The sequence below is a fragment of the Toxorhynchites rutilus genome, chromosome 1, assembly GCF_029784135.1.
Source record: "Toxorhynchites rutilus septentrionalis strain SRP chromosome 1, ASM2978413v1, whole genome shotgun sequence".
NCBI lineage: Eukaryota > Metazoa > Arthropoda > Insecta > Diptera > Culicidae > Toxorhynchites > Toxorhynchites rutilus.
In genome coordinates, this window is record NC_073744.1 from 45,329,528 (window position 1) to 45,350,984 (window position 21,457).

The 21,457-nt window shown below is 36.7% G+C and overlaps 1 protein-coding gene across 2 annotated transcripts in view; it reads left to right on the forward strand.

The window, feature by feature from the left end:
- LOC129776003 (steroid hormone receptor ERR2) overlaps positions 1 to 21,457 on the forward strand; it is an 83,632-nt gene that overhangs the window by 13,398 nt on the left and 48,777 nt on the right. The window contains exon 1 of one of the 2 annotated variants that reach the window (XM_055781362.1): positions 19,167 to 20,034. The exons of the other annotated variant lie outside the window; for it this stretch is intronic. Within the exon in view, the coding sequence (XP_055637337.1) occupies positions 20,011 to 20,034 (24 nt within the window). The 5' untranslated portion in view covers positions 19,167 to 20,010. Of the gene's footprint in view, positions 1 to 19,166; positions 20,035 to 21,457 lie in introns of those variants that run through there. 2 annotated transcript variants of the gene reach the window in all.

A 21,457-nucleotide genomic window follows, 5' to 3' on the forward strand; every position in this document is an offset into this window, starting at 1 on the left:
TATTAAGAAATGTTCGAGTCATAAGCATTCGAAGTCTTTCATCTTTACCTGCTTGTTCTGTGTTTAGGTTTTCATTTCATCTCCCATATACTCCAGTTAGACGTTGTCCAACGTCCACAAATTTCTGTAATGTAAATAATTCGTGAAGCTTACTATTAAATTTTGTGTTTAGCTGGTAGCATATCATCAGTTGAAATATTTTTCTTCGGTTTTTCAATATTTGTATAACGGAAAAGTCGCAAAATAAATTACGTTATGATAATTGTGAAACATAAATTTGGTCTGGAATGTGACCAATTTTATGATAAAATTATCAAAAATCATAATCTGTTTCGCAAAGTCTTTTCAGCATCCAAATTTTTCTTCTTTGTAGAGACCAAATCAGGGACAGCTAAGAATGTTTAATTGATTGGTTTTATTCACTCACTAAGATTTTTCAAACAAAATTGTGTTTAGTTTTTTTCATTTACGTGTCCCTTTTTTATTCCTGAACTATTCGGTGAGCCTACACCTACATCAATGGAAACATTGTTATTTCAAATATGGATCGTATTTTTTTAGACTGAATTATTTACGGAGATCCCACCGTTCGTGTCGATGTAGTTTTTCATTACGTTCGCGTAATTCATCAATTTTTTTACCAAATGAGCAATATTTTATTGCGGAATTATATGGAATATTCTTCCAACCCTAAACTCACAAAGTTCTTCTCGTATTCCATTTTGTCAGCGGATCTGTTCCAGTTCACAATTTATCCATCGATCTGCGTTCACGCTTCTCAATTCCGTGAGCACTCAAATAACACACCGGTGAATGCATGCATAATCCCTCATTTGCGCCTGTGTGTGAAGAAGAGTCCCGCAACAGCGAACAAGAAACAACATTTGCACAACAAACTAAAATTAATCTTCGTGTTGACCCTGAACTTGACTTGCCTACCAGCAGAGCAAAGCAAAGCGAAGCGCGGAGTGTACTTAGCGAAATGATGGATACATACATGCATTGGCCGCTACCTCTCGCTCTCGCTACCTCACTCTAGATAAGCCTTGCTCTTTCCGTTTCGGCTCTCTGGCTCAGTGTCTCTATATTCTGCCGGCTTTCAGTATCTCGTGATACACAATACAACCCTAAAAACACACCCCAAACTCAATTTGAGCAGATGAGTGTGTACTGACTGCGTGTGTAAGTACGATTCGATGCAATCAACTTGATGACTGCTGTGATGATGACTGTGAAATGTTTTTTTTTCGCCAGCCCATCACCGGGCGCGCGATCGTTTATCCCACGGAAACACGCTCATATGGTGAGGACAGTGTGCGAATCTGCTCTGAATGAAGCGAATCGATGTGCTTGGAGAATGGAAGCAAAAGATTGATTGTTTTGGCGCGTTACTATTTGGTTTTATTGGTTAAATAAGTTTTGTTCAATTCAAGTAAAATCTGGTCGTTCCATTTATGAAGAAGATTATGACACATCTAGCATAATGAAGAACTTGAAACAATCCCTCGGAAATAATTGGAAAATGTTAAACTAAACAACATTCCCACGTTATGGTTGGTCCCTGTGTTTCTAAAACTTTGTTGATCAAAATGGTCACTTAAAATAGCGGCGAGGCATAATTTTAATATATAAATCGCTCGAAAAACAACCGATTTTGACGCGACTCCCTCCGATTTTTTTTTGAATCTTGTGTATACTCAAAATTACAATTTTCATTATCATATAAGCAATTTTAATTACAATTGATTTTCCATAAGGGCGTTTGTAAGAAATGGAACTTTTTTCAAAACATCATAGCTTGAAATCAAGATGTTTGATTAAAAATTGACGTATGGCAAAGTGGTTGGAAAACCATTGAAATATCCAGAAGAAATGATATTTTAAATATACTGTTAAAACATATTATTCAAAGATTGAATTTAATGTTAAAAACTTTTGCATCTTAAAAGACCCGCCGTTCGTTAGTTTTGAATATATGTTTACTAGAAAACTTATTCAATTCAAAAAATTTTGACATATAATGAAATTAATTTTTTAAAGCAAAAATAAATTCTACTTTCGCTACGGCCAAACATTTCTGCATTCTCAGAATATGCACAAAATCATGCTCGGTGTTGAGCTCGCACTGACACGCACAACCCAAGAAGAACATAAATATAAATTGAAGTCTCTAGCATAAAAGTAATTTTATTTGCAACTCTGTAAAATTTATGTTACAGACTACAATAAAAATAGTTTTAAAATGTTTATTTTATTAGCCAGGAGCAGCCAACAGTCGCACGCAGGGATTCTTCATATTGCCGCAAAAACGCACTGTTTTGAGATGAGATGTTCTTGATTTTATGAACCATGATAATCCTTCAATGAAACTGAAATGCTGAGAGGAACTTCGCCTTTGCGTAACGAAATATCTCCAATGCAAAGGCAAAATATTTGATCCTTTATGGTGACTGATTGTCTGAGTGTCACCAATTCAAAAGATTGTATCCATAACTACTACAAAGATACAATCTTCCTTTTTTCTTTACTGTGGAGCATACTCCTCTTTCCAACGTGTTACTTTTTGATGTAGGACTACGTCTTTCAGTAAGACACCCTCAAAAACGAAAAAATAGCATCTCTGATATCGAGATATGTTATGTACAAAAATCTTCAGCTTTCTAAATATAGTGCCCTCTAGTCCTAAGCCATGAAAACAACAGAAAACAACTACAATCAATTATTACGAGCACAAAATCCATTGTTGTGCGAGTTAAATATTTTTTAACAAAAGGCTAGCTCATTGGATTCAATTTAATATGTCGATCATCTAAATCGGTTCAGTGATTCAAAAGTTATGATGGAATGGCTGTATAGTCGAATGTGACGGAGATATTTTTCAGCGGTGAGAGCTGTGTTCTTTGATGGAAAACTGATGATGAAAATTTGTTCAGTCGAGCTTGCTGTCTCCGCCGCCGTCATTACACAACCGATTCGGTTTGGACTTTCTGTTCCAATTTTTTAAAGGGTTCTGTCTAGCAGAATTTGGGGATTATTTCTTTGAGAATTGTTTTTTTTTTGCTAGAGATACTAAACAACTACTTACTTGGATATTCAATAAGTTCAATGTCGCTCTGAACAACGAGCAATCAACATTACATGTTAATGCTGACAGTTTACTCAATTTGGCTCTTTATGGCTTTGTGAATCGTTCGTGTTTCTCAGTGCAAGCACTCATTTTTCGACCCTTGTCAGTGATACCAAATATTTGTACTAGAGAGTTCATTCATGAATTTCTGTATTGTTTATTTTCGCCGGTAAAAAATTGTAGTGCTACTATACATTACCGACGAAAACCCTCCGAAATTAAATGGTCAATTATCCTTTAATCATAGCAAGCAGGCAATTATCTCTAAAAGACTGGGATTCGGTCTAATCACCTTGTCTTATTCCTTATTTCCATTTAGAATTTCGCTTTTCCGAAGTGATATTTCGTGATGATTGTAGAATGTACAGTTTATATTCCACCAGACCGCGTCCGGTCTATGGTATATGGTATATTTGATGACCGTTCACACAGATTCGATCGCAACAGTGCGCTCCAGACTCACACCGATGGATGAAATTGTGATAATCGGAGTTTTCCATTGACATTGAGTTATATGGAAACCCACGAGGTTTGGATTTCTGCACCCAAATGAGAATCATTTCACGCTTTCAACGAGCGCAGTCCTCTCATACAGCACCATCCTGCTCCAACAGATCAACCACGTTGAGAACAATAATGGAAGAATTCTGGGTCTCTGCTTCGTTAGCAATGCTGACTCAACTCCAGTTATTTCTGCCGCAGCTGCTCCATTAGTTAAAGTCGTACTTAATCATCCTCCTCTGCACATTGTTTTGGAAATCTGTGCTTCAAATCAATTCCGTAAAACTGCAACTACAGTATACGACTTCAAAAACGCTGACTATAACGCCATTTCTAACGTCCTGTCTACTATTGATTGGGAAGATGTTTTAGACTGTGACGATGTAGGTACTGCAGTTCAAAGGTTCTCCAATATTGTAAACTATGCTATTGACGTGTTCTCGGAGAAAATGATAACACCGGAACAAATTGATTTTGCTGCTGAAAATGTACCTTTTCTCGGCCAGTCTTGTTCCCATATCGAGATTGATGAGTCAATGATACTATCTGCTATGAACAAACTCAAGGCGTCTTGCTCCGCTGGTCCTGATGGAATTCCGTCTATTTTGAAGAAATGCGTCACTAATCTGATGAATCCTTTTTGTCGCATTTTCAGCTTGTCGTTGAATAGTGGAAAATTTCCTACCTCCTGGAAGTCAGCGTTTTCGTTTCCTGTACATAAAAAGGGTGTCAAAAATCAAATCGACAACTACCGAGGAATTTTCACCCTCAGTTCGGTCGCCAAACTGCTTTAGCTTGTCGTCTTAGAACCGATCTTCTGTTCCTGTCAGCAATACAATACATTGTTGAGTATCAACATGGATTTATGCCTAAGAGATCTACTGGAACCAACCTGTTGTCCTTCACAGCCTATATAACGGTAGGTTTTAATAGTGCCAAACAAACAGATGTGATATATCTTGACCTAAGCAGCGTTTGACAACATCAATCACGAAATTTCGATTTTTAAAATGGAGAATTTGGGGTTTGGCGGCAGAATAATCAGTTGACTGTGGTCATATCTCATCGGTCGTGAGCTAGCAGTAAAAATTGGTGATCATTCCTCACGCGAGTTCGATGTTCAATCTGTGATTCCTCAAGGCAGCCACCTGGGCCGTTGGTTGTGCTTCTGTACTTCAATAACGTAAATTTTAAACTGAATCTTCCGCGCTTGTCATTCGCCGACAATGTGAAAATTTACTTTTTAATCAATTTGACTGCTGATGCCTGCCTACTTCAGCAACAGCTTTGCCGAATGGTGTAGTGCTAATCGCATGGTGGTGAACCCAAGTAAATGTGCCATTATTACTTATTCAAGAGAAAAGGAACCGATTTTGTTCAATTATAAACTCTTGGGTACTTTCATCGAGAGAACTAACTGTATCAAAGATCTAGGTGTGCTTCTTGAGAGCAAACTATCGTTTCAGCCTCTGGCTTTTTAATCCGAATCGGTAGAGATTTCAATGACATCTATTGCTCGAAGTCTTTATTCTGCGCGCTGGTGCGTTCGACTCTTGTGTACGGTGGTCAAGTTTGGAGCCCATACTACATAAACGGTGTCGACAGAATTGAAGCTGTACAGCGCAGGTTTGTGCGCTTTTCTCTTCGACGTTTGCCGTGGAGGGATCCGTTCCGGCTACCCAGCTATGAAAGTAGATGCCGTCTAATCAATTCAGACACCTTAGTGGTTCGCTGCAATGTCGCCCGTAATATGTTTGTGTCTGATGTCCTGACGGCGAGAACTGAGCGTCCCGCATTGCTCAGTTCATTCCACCTGTAAGTGCTTCCAAGAAGTCTGCTGCAGTGATGACGTTTTCACTGAAATGATGCATCCCCGCACGAGTTTCATGCCTAAACTGAGGATACAGTCATCACTCACCAAAGAGAAACCATGCGCTATTCCCTTTCACCGGCGAATATATAAAGAGTCAGTGTGCGCTAGTTGAGAGAAATCTTGGTGCGAGTGAGTCACACTCTCTTACACTCTTTTTACTCTTGGGAGCTCGAGTGTGCGAACATTTGTGTTCAGTACTGAAGCACGTTGATCTGTACTCTGCCACACTGAGAAGTACACTAAAGAGTGCAATCTCATTCGACATGCGCATCAGCCAGAGCGCACAGGTATACTCTCCAGTGAATTTATCCGCTGCAGTGTAGAGAGTTTGTGCGCTTACTTTCCACACTCTAGCGCGACCGAGTGTTGAGTGAAAAAACTTATCCTCCATCATCTTGCGCTCGCACTTATCTAGAACTATGGTTATTATAGACCAAAGTGGAGCGCTCTCGTTGAGGATGACGGAGAAGGTGGGTGAATTAAAGTTTAAAAGGATATGGACATCACTGGTCTGCGGAATTAAAATTTTCTGCGTATACCGGTCCGGCGTACAAATTATGCGATATCCGGTCTGCTTAGATTATTTAAGAGAATTGCAGAGGACTTTGATTCTAACTTGTGTAGGGAGGCTATTAAGCGTAATTTTGAGATAATTTTGACAAATTTGAATAACATTAGAACATAGCTTCAGCCTGTTGATTATTATTGTAGATAAATTGTTAGAGAATTTTTTTTAATTAAAAAAAAACTGAGAAGTTCTCACTTAAAATTTTGGTACGGGTTCCCTCTTCTGATCTACTTCTCTTGAAAGATATTTTTTTCAGTTTTAAAACCATCAGCGTGTTTAGTGAAGAATGAACCTAGATAACTTTGTACGTGAAACCGTCGCGTTAACCACACTGCCACCGACGCTAATTTCTACCTTTTTTTGGATACATTTTTCAAGTGTTCCACTCTGTGCGATAATACATTCTGATCATCATCACTAAGTCATTGTTATTGTTTTCAACGACGGTAGAGATGGTGATGATTATGATGATGAATGTTGTCAATGGCAACCCCAACTATGTATCACTTTCTTAACACTATCAAATCCTACACATAATATGGGACAAATTTTAACAGCACGATAGCACATCACATTGCCAATTGTTTGGCGTGATCTGTGCATCCGCAGTTTGTTCTGCTGCACCAGCGTGTCCTCATTGGGGGGAACGTTTATTTTTGTTTCATATTTTTCATGAAGATTCTGACACGCCAACTGATTCTGGTGCCTCTGAGCATTTTGAGCCGGTAGATGGTTTACCCAGTGGGTATCTGAGTGTTTGATTAGTCTTCATGGAAATGGAAGTGTATTCCAAAGGAACGATCGAATATGGTCGAGATTAAACACTCGAACGAGCAGAATTGACACCTTAGTCATTCAAAAATGAATGCAGAATTTATGTAATATTGCGTAGATTTACAAATGATTGCCATTAATGCAAGTATGATTTAGCAGAGAAAATAATATATTTTAGGCCATTTTTACCCTTTTAACGTTTGAATGCAAGCTGTGGCGACCGAGAGGCACTTCAATGGCACAGTTACAACAGATATATTTCATCGACATGATCTTAATCCACTCACTTACCCAAAATTTCGCCAAATCGAGAAATATTGATCGAAAATTGGTGTAGAGAGGCAATTTTGCAGCATGCAGAAAAATAGTGTCAAAAAAGTGTCCACGATTTCGGAAACCCACATCGGAATAATGTTTTTTATATTTTCTTAGAAAGTGCAATATCTAGGCTATACCTTGACCACTCAACATTTTTTCACGTCAAACTAATCCTGAGAAAGTTTTAATTTTTTGGTTCCAGATTCTAATCTATTCGTACTTTGGGATATACTCAACCGTTTCACCGTTCCTTATGGCTTGATGAGTTATTATACTTCACAGTGATTGCAATGATGGCTAGTGACCTTTGACTACTTGGTCTAAAATTAACAATCGAGCATTTGTAACACTTCAAGTCAGTCACCCAGTATGTCAATGTAAAACACAGGACTATATGTGGAATATTGTTGCATGTTAGCGTTTTGTAGTTTTCCTGTTTCCAATAATATTTTGTAACAGATAATGAGCAATTCATTTAAAAACATACAATCAACGAATGATGCGATATTTCATCCCGGTTGATGGCCAATTGGTTACGATCAAACGTGAATGATTATCACATAACCTTATCTACAACATGCAACGTGATTTACGTTGATAATGTTGGATGGTTTGACGTCGGTTTTGTTGGGTGTGTGCGAGTGCATGTTTAATGTGATGAAGTTTTATGGATAGTTTACTAACTTTTATACTGATACGTTATCATTGATCAGAAAAAAACATTGAATTCCGCGCATTTTAGTGTGATTATGTGAGATGCAATGTGTGTATTTTTGAAGTAGCAGTTGTTAATCATAGTTCTCGTTGTTTTTACAGTAATTTCCATAGCTTTTGGTACTTTTGGTTTTGATTACCGTTTAGGACAGTTGAATTTTTATGCTCCGAAAGGCTTCCGATATGCATATGTTCAAAAATACACTTACAGCACTTAAAGCTGCTACCTCATTGCTTACCATTTTCTTTCTCCAAGTGATTTTTGAAACTAAAAAGCTGATGATAGTAACTGAGGCTTTTGAGATTTTTGAGGGCCGAAAAATCCAAACTTTGAGGGTTTTGAGGCACCCCTAAATCATGTCCGATTGAGCTGAAATTTTACACAGATAATTTTGTTGGGCCAATAAACGAAATGTACATGGTCTGTTCTTTAAATCCGATAATTATTTTTTTTCCATACCTTCAGTGCCACTCAGGCTAAAGCGGCCCATAGATGTTCAATATTATTGATCAATAATATTGAATTCCATATTGCCCCTAGACAATCAATTATATTGTACAAATCAAAATATTGGGCCATAATATTGAACGTCTATGGGTCGCTCAAGTCCTAGAAGGTCGATTTTCGGTCAAATTTTTTTTAAGATGACACCAGATCTTGACGTTTTATGCATTCTGAATAATTTGGCATCGGAAAAAAATTCGATTGATTTCGTGCCAACTCGAATGGCCATTGACAGCCCCAACTCAGATTGCGGTGAAACTTTGTGGGTGTAAAAACATTGACCATTTAAGCAACTTTATATACTTAAAATTTAAAAAAAATACAACTTTTAGGAACAGAGTTTTTAATTAAAAAAATTGGTAGTCGCAAGGTTGGAGTGGGACTACTGTTGGCTGCTTAGTAAGCCTAAGCTGTTTGTATTGATTAAATAAAATAATTTTCGAATTCAATTGAATTCAGCTTTGTAAGTACAGAATTTGAACAATTGCCATGTAAGATCAACTCATGCATTGTGATAGATTATGTTCTTCGTTACAAGTAAATTTGATGATCGCCCTTTTACGTTTGATATGATGCCTAGGACTACCAAAATATGTACGATCATTGTAATTTACATTTCCTTCTGAATTTATTGCATTTGTCATGTGTACGTAGTTCTCGAACCGCGGATTTGATTGTTTTGATGAACTTCAGGCACTCAGTTTTGATTTTGCTATGCACTCCCAACGCATATTGTCAATCGACGTTATATGAATCAATCGACGTTATCGCAGCAAATGGGGTTATCAAATTTTTGCCTAATTCAGTGAGCAGAAGACATGAAAGCATATCTTCCAATTGAATAATCGAACAAAGCGTTGTGTTCGTACCCGCTTTTGTAGTCCATATTAGGACAACTAATTCCGGAGTAAAAAAAAACAAACATATGGGTACAGAAGTACCCCCGGCTTGCATGAATCAACAACTTCAATTTCTACTTTTTATACTATAGAGACTTTAAGCTTGAAAGCTCTTTACGTGAAGCTCTTTAAGTACGTGTTAGGGAAACATATTCTACACAAAGACAAGCGAGTATAAAAGTACTCGCAGCTCGCATAGATTTGAAAGTTAGTTAGTTTATTGTATTATAGAGGCATTAAACTTAAGAGTTCATTCGCCTCTATATTGGAAAGCCTGGGGGATCGGCTCGGCACATTGATTTGGAAGTCTGTGTTGGGGAAACCGTAAATTGGGCCAATCAAAACGAGGCAGTTAGGGCGTTTGGATAACGCTTGACATTTCACTATTATTCATGAAAAATAACAGTTTATTGAAGAATAACAATTTATTCATTGTGACAGATGCGTAGAAATATTTCCTATCAATTGATGCAAACATCTTTCCGTTCTAGTAAGCAATGTTCGAGTTATAAGCATTCAAAATCTTTCATTCTTTCCGGTATGTTCTGTGTTTAGGTTTTTCATTTCACACTCATATACTGCGGTTAGACGTAGTCCTATGTCTTCAATAAGACCTACAAAATTTTGGTCAAAGAATGAAATGCAGTAAATTGTTTAAATTTTTCATTTGTAGGTCTTATAGTTTTTGAATCACAAAATTTTAATTTTTTTCAACTTTTTTTCGAAAAAATTTAACTTAAAAACTAAAAGGACCTACAACATTTGGGTCGATGAATGAAATGTAGGGAATTGTTTTGAAGTTTTGAGATTTTCATTAAAAAAATAACAAACTTTTTTTTATATTATTATAAAAAAATATTTTGAAAATAGAAATTCATTTTTCCCAAAAAAAAATTTTTAAATTCAGAAGAAAATGAATAGCCCATACAATCCAACAAGCCATCCCTGCATCGGAATAAGGGCATTTCTACAGGGAAAGGGTTCTTACAGCAAAAAAATTCTCATGTTTTCTTTGAAAAATTACTACTAAAAATATTATAGCTCTTAACATATTCTGTAAATTTTCGACGTAGGACTACGTCTAACCTTTCGATATAAGGGCCAATTTCAAAGTTTCGGATGGAAAAAGTGAATGATTATGAAAGCTAATATCTCTTCAATTAATGGATGAATTTAGTTTCCAAATACACAAATTAAGAGAAAATATTAACCAACTTGATTTGTACACAAAAATATAACTCAAAAAATATAATACCTACAAAATTTTGGTCAAAGAAGGAAATGTGGAATATTTTCATAAAAAAATACCGAATTTAGAAAAAAATAAATAAAAAGTTGAGACTCATTTTTCTCAAAAACGTATTTTTTTAAAGTACTAAAAATATATGAAAAGCCCTTACAATTTCCAACTAGTCATCCATACGTCGGAAGATGGGCACTTTTACAGGGAAAAAGTTTTTCTAAAAACAACAACTAACAACTGTTTTCTCCTAAAAATTACAATTAATCCTAATTTCGTTAAAAGTCGAAATATAGTGTATTGGAAAAGGTTTTAGATCTTGTTAAAATATGAACTTTTGTCGAAGACGACAACTTTCTATATTTTATGGTTTCTGGAATATTTATAAGACATGTTTGTGTGAAGATTCCTGAAAAAATAGTGTTTTACTCGTAACATTTTTGTGTGTAAATTCTTGCGTTTGATATGTTCTTGTCATGTTTCTGAAAAGAAATAAGAAATGAAAATTTTGTCAAGGGCAGACGATACAAAATTCAGTCTTGATTACATGTGATTTTCATGAAGAAAAATCGATTTGCATTTTCTAGTTGCGTTCCCACGGGGAATGTCAGTGCCATCCGAGGAGTATTTTCAGAATACTCAGATGGTGTAGAGCCCCTTGACCGTTTGACGAACTCGTTTACAAAAGCAACCATTCATCTGCACTATACATCACATTAGCTTTCGACGCAATCGCGCGACCTAATTACATAATCATCTAATAAGAAAGTGGAGTTTGTAGGATTTTTTGTTTGAGATGTTCTGAACCAGAGTCAAGCCGTGATATTCGAGCTGTTAGAAACTGAAAGTTGCTTTGAGTGAAGCCTCTCACCGGACGAGGAGTTCAGTTGTCAGGGGATATCTTCTCAAAAGAGATAAATCGTTTGGGAACATATGTTATTCAAAATATTTTAGCTCTCTTCCTTTTCCACCTCGACATGCAAATTCGCATTTGAATACCCACAGACCTAGAGGCCAATACATCATGTCTGTCGCCTGTCGTGCCTCCGACCTGCCCGCCCTTAAACCAATCTCCGGTGGCTGTATTTTATACTATGTATATGATTATATTATATTGTTCGCTCTACCACCACAGTTTGAGAGACAATTATCCCCGTGTGCAGAATGAGTAGTATTTCATAAGTTCCCTGTTAATTTGATTAACCATTTCAAACACGGTTGCTCCGAATTTCTGTTCAATATGTGCATGCAGAATATGTTGATTTCGGTTGATGGCATCCGACTCTAGACGAGTGATCTTGATTCTTGAAGGATACGTTATTGGTTGCTATAGGGTTGGATATTACTCAAAATTAATAAACAATAAGCAACTGGAGTGTTACGCCTACAATTCACCTGGAATGCTTCTGTGGTTTCCACTCAACTGTACCAGAGTTACGGCCATGAAATAAAAAATGAATTGTACATCAGCGCCGGGTTCCTGAATGCTGTGATAGCATTTGGCAGTGAAATATTTTTCCATATTATTAAATCAACTTCAGAGGTCTCGTAAAGGTCTTTGCTGAATCGGCAACGAACCGGCTTGATTTGAATTGTGTGAGAAATTGTCGTTTGCTTCCGTCGCCAAACGGTGAATGACGTTATCCTTTTGCTGTCGTAGTCCTTTCCAAAATCGGCTGTTTGCACTTACCGTCACGTTTGAATAAATGTGAGTGCATTTTAGGATTTTTTTTTCTCCTAGCGTTTACTCTGATTTGCATCGAAGATTATTTAATAATCTCGATGTATTTGCACAAAACTACCGACGAACGTCGTAGTAGAGAGATCATCGTAATATTTGTTTTTGTTTATGTATCACTTTTAATGAATCAGCGCACATCGCATCGAGTACAAACGCCCTCTTGATGAAGACTATGTTGATAAAGATCTGTGGGTTACGTTAGTAAATTAAATATTTGGAAAAATAACGGGTGTTGGCACATGTATAGCGTTGCATGGGTTAAGTTCATAATCTACTTGTTAGAGGTTTTGCGATGAGACAAGGATTCGCCAGTGAAGACTGGGTAGCACGTAACATATGATTCGATAAGTTTCCGATTCAAAAGAACACTCATATTTTGTCACACAACACCCATACATTATTTGGTGCGATCCATAAATCAATTCAGTGGAAGCATGGCCGGGAACTTCTTATAACTTCCTGCGTCTGGTGTATGATAGTATAGAACACAGTGAGATGTTGGGAAAATCGTATTCCACTGTTACTCGGGATGGTCCTTTAGCCGGTACCATTTGAGAAGCACAAATCCAATTGAAACGTGCGATTTAGCGCGTTTAAGTTAATTGTTTAACCCTTTATGAGACCGTGGAAATTAGACGAAGAATCGACCCAAACTTCAGAGAATCCTTACATGAGGAAGTACACATATTTACCTTTGATAAAAAATTAAAAATTGAAATAGTTGAAAAAATTGGTAGCAACATAACAGTTCGACTGAAAAGTTCATAAGGTTGACGTCTAGATGGCGCCTCTAGCAAAAAACTACTTGACTATCACAAAGCACCATCTTTCAATGGATACGTGTCAAATTTAACAGCAATCGGTCGATTCATTCGTGAGTTACAGCATTGAGAGTGAAACAACATTTGTTATTGAGAAAAAAAAATGGAAAAAAAACACAAATCAATGAAAACGATGGCAAAATTGCATGAATTGGGCTTTGAATTGGATCCGCATCTACCGTATTTTCCAGATCTGGCCCCAGCGACTATTTTCTGTTCGCAGACCTGAAGAAAATGTAGCCTTATAAAGGAAAAAATTAAAATTTGAAGTGGGTTATATATATGATATAACCGTAAGGTAGACGTAGGACTAGCGTAGGACAGAGCCAGTTGTCATTTTTTTGAAATTGCATCTGAATCAATTCTCAATGAATGAATAAATAATTATTTCTAAAGATTGCTTAAAGTGTGAGTGTGGGTGTATAAGTATGAGTATGAAATTGCTATTAACATGAAATTCAACTATTTTGAACTTGTTGGTGGCCCAGAAAAGAACCGTTGGGATTGCGTGGTTTTGCAAAAGGAACTGATGAAGTTTGATACTTAATTCTATTTTGTTCTCGTGAGAATAATACACGGGAGTTTTCATGACCACCCCACGCAGAAGCAGAATGAAAACTGATACTCCTTTGCTCCAGCACATTGCTCCAGGTCTCTCGACTTGACGTCCGTGTTCGGGAACACATTCCGATCACCACAAAAGCAATCATCATCAATGAGTCAGATTATTATGATTTCAATAGCCTGTTTTCAAAGCAATATTGAGGTTTTTGAAACGATTTTTTGGACCAATAAGTGACAATCATATAACTCTTTAGCATTTTATCTTTCGAATGAAGTGATTATTATACTACTTCATTCAGCCGTAAAGAGGTATTATCGTGCAAAACCTTGCACTCCAGCATCACTCTCTCGTTTTCGAAACTATGAACTTACACCCCGGTACAGAAATGAAAGACGTAGTCCTACGTCAAAACTGCATAATCTTCCACAGTAGATCCTAAATAGAACGTTTCCAGTGAAAATCTTCTAAACTTGTGGCATTTTCAACGAATTTTAACAGAATTTCCTGCCGGCGCTCCAAAATCGCGGGTTTGAGAGTTAGTGACAAGCAATGTACAGGGCAAACATGAGAAAGCAGAGAATAAATTTTGCACCAGTTTGCGTGCTTCTTCTGAATATTTTGCCTTCACTACACATAAGTTGATCGCCGACGTTGTGCCCAATGCGAACGACAATCTTGCTTTGCCAGCCGTGTCTTGCATTAAAATCATTTATAGATTTTTGCGATTTCAGTAATTTGTTGCTGTCTTGACTTATAGAGACTTCTTCAGTTCATTCGACTCTGCCAATAGTTTGCCATCAAGGCATATAGCTCGTAGACATTTTATCTTTTGTATGAAGTGACAATCAAGTGACTTCGTTGAGTCGACAAAGAGGTATTGGGGCTTAAAACCTTGTGCCTACAACGTAACGCTTTCGTTTTCGAAATCCCTCCCAAATATTCATTCTTCCATTTATTGAGAATTGATTCAGATACTACTTCAAACAAGGAGGAATTGGAGAAGTTACTCGATGAAGATCCGTGCCAGACACAAGATGAACTTGCAGAAATGTTGGGAGTAACACAACAAGCAATTTCACATCGTTTAAAGCAACTCGGAACGATTCAAAAACTAGGCATTTGGGTCCCATATGAGTGGAAGCCGAGAGTCATTGAAAGACGCTTTTTCCCCTGGGAACTGCTTAAGCGACAGAAAAGAAAAGATTTCCTGCACCGAATCGTGACTGGTGACGGAAAGTGGATACGGTACGACAATCCTTAGCGTAAAAAAGCTTGGGTTAAGTCCGACCAGCCATCAACATCAACCGCAGAACCGAATATTCATGGTTCCAAGCTTATGCTGTGTATCTGGTGGGATCAGCTTGGAGTCATTTATTATGAGCTACTCAAACCAAATGAAACTATCACAGGAGAGCGTTACCGACAACAATTTATGCATTTGAGCCGAGCCCTGAAGGACAAGAGCTCGTAATAGGCCGATAGACACGACAAGGTAATTCTGCAACATGACAACGTTCGGCCCCATGTTGCAATTGGTGTCAAAAACTACCTGGAGAACATCAATTGAGAAATCTTACCCCACCCGCCGTATTCACCAGACATCGCATCCTCTGATTACCATTTGTTACGGTCGATGACACATGGCCTGGCTGAGCAGCGATTTTCCTCCTATGATGATACCAAAAAATGGGTCGATGACTGGATTGCCTCAAAAGACCAGTCCTTCTTTCAGCGTGGAATCCGTATGCTACCAGAAAGATGGGAATAGGTTGTAGCTGGACAGTACTTGGACAGTACTTTGAATAATGTGTGATTTCTCTTCTTTTTATAATAAAACGCTGAACTTAAAAAAAACGCTGGAAACTTATTTGTACTCCCAATTAGTTGATATACATCACCTGGCTATAAAGTTATTACAACTCTATACAAACAATGTTCCGGATAACGTGGTAACGTAGTAAAAAATGCTATTTTTATTCATAGCTAGCTGACCCGGCGAACTTCGTCCCGCTAAAAATATTTTTTTTACATTAACGTTTTTTTTTATTTGGCGAACGTGGGTTCAATCGCAGAACTCGCCCTTAATTGATCAAGTAATTTCCCTATTACTTCTACCAAAACTCATCATTGTAATATATATTTCAGAATGTTCGCTCATGATTCTTGATTCACTTGCAAATAACATGTTTCTCCATTACATGGAATACATTCGAAATCAACATACGAATACAACAAAATGAAGACGGCTCAAATCGGACCATTTCTTCTTCAGGTTTTACGCTTGGCAACATATTTTACCTTCCATTTTTATTTATATACAGCCATTATGGAATGCCAAACCGATATAGTGGTTCTCGGACTTCCGTGCAAAGTGGTAATTTTGTTCTTTACCACAAAACATTAGACCCGTATTTTTTTTTATTTTTTCAGTGACCATTGCCATTTTAGGGTGGTCCGAAAAATCAACTTTTTCCAGAAATGACTTTTTAAAAAAATTCATAACTTTAGAACTACTCGACCGATTAAAGGCAATGAACCAGTTTTCTTTAAACAAAATATTACACTTGCTGAAACACGGATTTTGTATTCATAATTATTGATTGTATTTGTGTTTTATGGTTTACATTGTCTCGGGACCAAGGGCGCTATATATTTTTATATTTTTTATTAAAGCTGAGCATTTTTTAAATAACATATCAAAAAATCAGAGTGCCGTTAGTTTCCGAAAAATAAATTTTTCTCCTTTTTTCGAAAAATGACTTATTAAAAAAATTCATAACTTTAGAACTACTCGACCGATTCCGATGATCAACATATCAAATTTTTCATAATTATTGATTGTATTTGTTTTTTTATGGTTTACATTGTCTCGGGACCAAGGGCGCTATATATTTTTATATTTTTATTGAAAGCTGAGCATTTTTTACCTAACATATCAGAAAAATCAGAGAGGCATTATTTTTTGTTCTTTGATTTTTCGTACCGTCGGTTAATTTAAAAAAATCATAACTCAAGAACAAAAAATAACGCTCTCTGATTTTTGGATATGTTATGTAAAAAATCCTCAGCTTTCAAGAAAAAATATAAAAATATATAGCACTCTTGGTCCCGAGACCATGTAAACTATAAAAACAACTACAATCAATAATTATGAAAACAAAATTCAATTTTCCTGCAGGTCCTGTATATCAAAAAAGTTCATTGTCTTCAATTTTATATGTTGATCATCAGAATCGGTCCAGTATTTCAAAAGTTATGAATTCACCGGAAATTGAGGTTTTCAAAAATTTTGTTGATGCGAAATGTCTTAAAATTGCATTGATATTTACTGTTATTACGAAAAAAAATATAAAAAAAATTTTTTTTTGTGCTTGGTTGTTTTCCCGTCTGAAAAGTTGATTTTTGACAAAAAAATTTTTTTAGATAACTGTAAATCTCGACGCGTCATGCAATTTCAAGATAAGGCACCGATTTTTTTTTCAAACTCCGGTCAATTTCCGGTGATTTTTCGGTTTTCAAAAAAACTCAAATTTCAACGTCTGCGATACTAATAAACGAAGTTCGAGAGGGCTAATGTTTTGCATAGGGCATATTATCATGCGAGTCAAAATTTCGCAGCAAGTTCCGAGTGTTTTCTCGAGATAACTATTTTTATTGGCACCCATAACTATTTTTATTGGCACCCAAAACCATATGTTTCGTCTCGTAGTCCGAAAAAAGTCCCAGAGTGTCGATTTTTGACAAAAAAAAGTTTTCGAGATGACACTAGATCTCGACGTTTCATGCAATTGTAAGACGCTTTGCGCCAATCTCCCTTGAATCCGAATGAGTTGATATTCTGCATAGGGTGTTTTTTTCCGAGGTGGTGAACATTTATTATGAGGTAACTTTCCGAAATTCGAGATGACCATTTTCATCGGCACCCTAGTATAGGTGTACAGGGAAATTTCGATATAACGTACCCTCGTTATAACGTACCCTCGATATAACGTACATTTTACCTCGATATAACGTACACATTTCCAATGTGTAAAGGAAAAATTTTTCGAATATTTTTTTCTGAAAGAATAATGAATTATTTGTATTGTGATGCTGAAACATGTTTTGTAGCTTTCATCAATCCCGAAATACAGCTGGTTTTGTAAGTTTAATCAATAGTACGAAGGGAAACATCATGAAAAAGTCTGGCTTCGTCTTTTAATTGAATTTATTCATCAACTTTACTGAAACAGCAACGCAATAATGTATTATTGGCTACGTTTGTGAGTTCTTTATTATGATTTGATATAACGTATAATTCGATACAACGTACAATTTTGAAAGTAGAATGTTCGTTATATCGAAGTTACCCTGTATATACCTTACAGGAGAATAGTTTAATATACTGAGCCCCGCGTCGGTCCCCAGTGATTGACAGCAACAGTTTTTCGTCTTTTTTGTGACGATCTTATCGGACTGACAGTGAACTTTTCGTTTAGAGAGTGTCGGTACTGGGAACGACAGCAACAGCAATTTTTTCGAAGAAAACATGAAAAATTTGTTGTTAGAAAAACGTTTTCCCAGTAAAAGTGTATGGGTTATTCAAATAATTTTTTTGAGAATTAAGAAAAAGTTTTTGAGAGAAATGAATTTTTATTTTTTAATTTCTAATGAAAATTTTAATAATTCCCTATTTTCCTCTATGATCAAAATTTTGTAGGTTTTTGAGCTTGTTAAATTTTGTAAAAAATGAGAAAACTTTTTGGTTTTTTTTTTCAAAAAAATAGACTTTTTTTCTCGAATATTTCAAGTATGCAAAATTGCTTGAATGTCCAATGTCTTTACTTCCCCAACGGTTCACTGCAATCTGAGATGATACTGTCAATGGCCAGTCGAGTTGTCATAAAATTCGTCATATATGACATATTTTATATACCTTCATTTAGGACACACGAAAACATATTCTTCTTCGAATTACTCCAATAAAAAGTCTCAATGTTAGAATATTTTATCTCCACTTCTGTATAATGACTGCCATCGGCTGATGATTCATGCAAACCAACCGGATTATGCGAACCCACATCAGCAGTTAGCCGGGAGTTTTCTGAAAAAAATAACTCTACATTTCATGAATTCTTAGCTTCTAGTGTTAAGCATGCGTCTGGCCATACGTCTGTGTATGTGTTCGCAAAGTGTAGACTTACTTTTTTTTAGTCGGGCCAATCAGCGTATCAGTCAGCCACGCCGTCACGATCATCGAAAACAACTCGCAATGTTTTTATTTGTCGGCTCGCCATTCAGAAGCGCCATCAGCAGCAGCAGCAGCAGCAATTCCATATGTATACACACTTGAGCTACAGCTCTTAGCTTTTATGCTTGAGTACGAGAATCGTCATTATCATCATCGTCATCATCACTCGATGACCGGCCAACGTTAAACCATCTGAAATTACTGTAGGATCGACTACGGCTCCCCAAAGCGGGATCCAGTCGAGAAGAGCGAGAATATATGAAAAATAAATTCGCGAATCGCATCTGTTTCAGTACGAGACTTCATGTCGCTCGATTCAGATCTGACTTATCTCATCGTTACAACGCGTGCGAGAATAAGCTTCGTGGGCTGCTTGTTCTATGCAGTTATGTTTGGTGCATGTAGAGACGAAAGTGTACAATAGTTAGAATGGACAATTAACTTAAATTGTGATAGATACAACTGCCGCATGAATACTTGCCTAATTTACTTTCAAAGCGGAATAAATACGGACAGTTTGAGTGAACATAAGGACGAAATACATCTGTGACCGGCTGATGGAACTGGAAACACATTACACACAAGTAAACAGTACAGAAAATACACGGTGTATTCGGGATTAGTTGAGAAACAACTGTTCAAATACGAACAAAAACAGCACAACTAGACACGAGCGGCGGCAAGAGGCCGTAAAATTTAATAACAATTTCGTGTTTCCTCTTCCAGTCTTCTTTGCTTATTTACCTCACCATTTGTTGCTTACTCGGAAATAGCAGAAATAAAAGTGAATTTTCGGCTGGCTTTTGCTATGTTTTTCCTTCTGTCTGATGGAAATAACCAGCTTCTTTTGTGTTTTCCTTCATCGAGAAATTATAAAAATGAATCTCTCAAGCAGTAGTGTTTTCTAGTGGCGCGAAGTTGGGGAAACCGTGACTGGAGGAGAATTTGTAGCGAAGAAGATCGAAATAATTGTATTTTACCGCCGTGCCGTTTCTATACATTTTGTGGTGGTATGTTTTGTCGGTGTTACGTAGTTTGAAACTGGTGTTTCAATAGCTGTGCGGGAATTCCAGAACCAAAACAGCGAGCGCTAATACGGTGGTAAATATATTCGCGTGAAAACGCGACAGAACTATGGATAGCTGGATGCAAGAAGTGGTAGGTGTTATATTCTGTAAACATTAGCAAATAATTGTCGTTAATCATCGAATCGTAGAATTATCAACAAGAATTACTGTGGACTGATTAGTGGTACATTATATCCTGTTATTGAGTCAAATTATGATCTATTCTAGCATGACGTGAAAATGTTTTGTACTGCAAATGTTCTGAGAAATCCTGACGGAATCGTTAGCAGTGTTTTATGTCGAAATTTTAATCCTGCGTGTTTCAAGATTTTGGCCTACAGTAATTTTGAAGCTCTTTAACACTTCCATAATGTTTGTTGTTTGCATATGCTGTTTGTGCGATCAATGTCCACAAGTAGTATATTAGAGTTTGTTTGAACCGGCCTGCTCAGGATCTGAACCCTCTACTTAACAATAGAACCATCAACCGGTCAAAATGACCGGTTATATGTTTTGTTCGCAAGATTTGGCATTGAATTTTTTTTAAATGTTTTTAAATAAAGTTATGAATTTTCCTAAATTTTCTAAAAAAATTCGCATCTGTGTTTTCATTCTATTCTATTTTTGGTTTCCGTCTCTATCCCTGAGAAGGGCCCTTGTGGAAAAAAATATAGGAGGTTGTGTCTAAGATACGACCGCATTGTTGACGTAGAACTTCGCTGTTATTCTATATAAGTCGCTTATTTATACCTTCGGATATTATTCTATAATGCTGTGAAATTTTAGAAACAACTGCTTAGTAGAATAATCTCTGAAATGGTTTTCTCATTGTAGAATTTGTTGACGATGATTGATTGATGATTCATTCTTGCCCTCGCAAAACAATACACTAGCTGATCGTAAGTCGCAATTTATTTCATGTCAATCCAATGAGAATTTACCTCGAACGCTTTTCTTTTTTTTTGGCCTTCGCAATTGACATAGACTCGGCTAGAGTCGATTATATACATGTTGCACCAGCACCATTATTCCACATCTCATAACTACATCAATATATCTTTGGCACCGCATGAAAACAACAACAATGACAACACTTGCAAGTATCAAATATCATGCTACATGTTGTTTAGTATTTCCTTGAAGGAATCGCACCTCTAGGCATCGTTCGTACAACGTAAACCAAGCGCCAAACAAGCGTTCGCCATAGCATGCATACAGAGCCATACATTGGTGGCTTGAAACTACTAGGAATATAAAACACTTCTCATCATTTTGCGCTATTCTCAAAAGAAACGCTTCTGTTAATATTACTGACCTCGAAAAAAAGTTGTATTTCTTTCTCATGCTCGAGAGAAGCGCAGCTATCACCCTTAGTGGAGGAAGTTTTGCTACTGGCAAGCGAAACCACATACAAAATTCCAGAACGACATTTACTTTCTCGGTGACTAAACAAGCGAAATAAACTCTTTTTGTTAATAACAACCTCGAAAACAGTAGCAATGCTTCATAGCGCT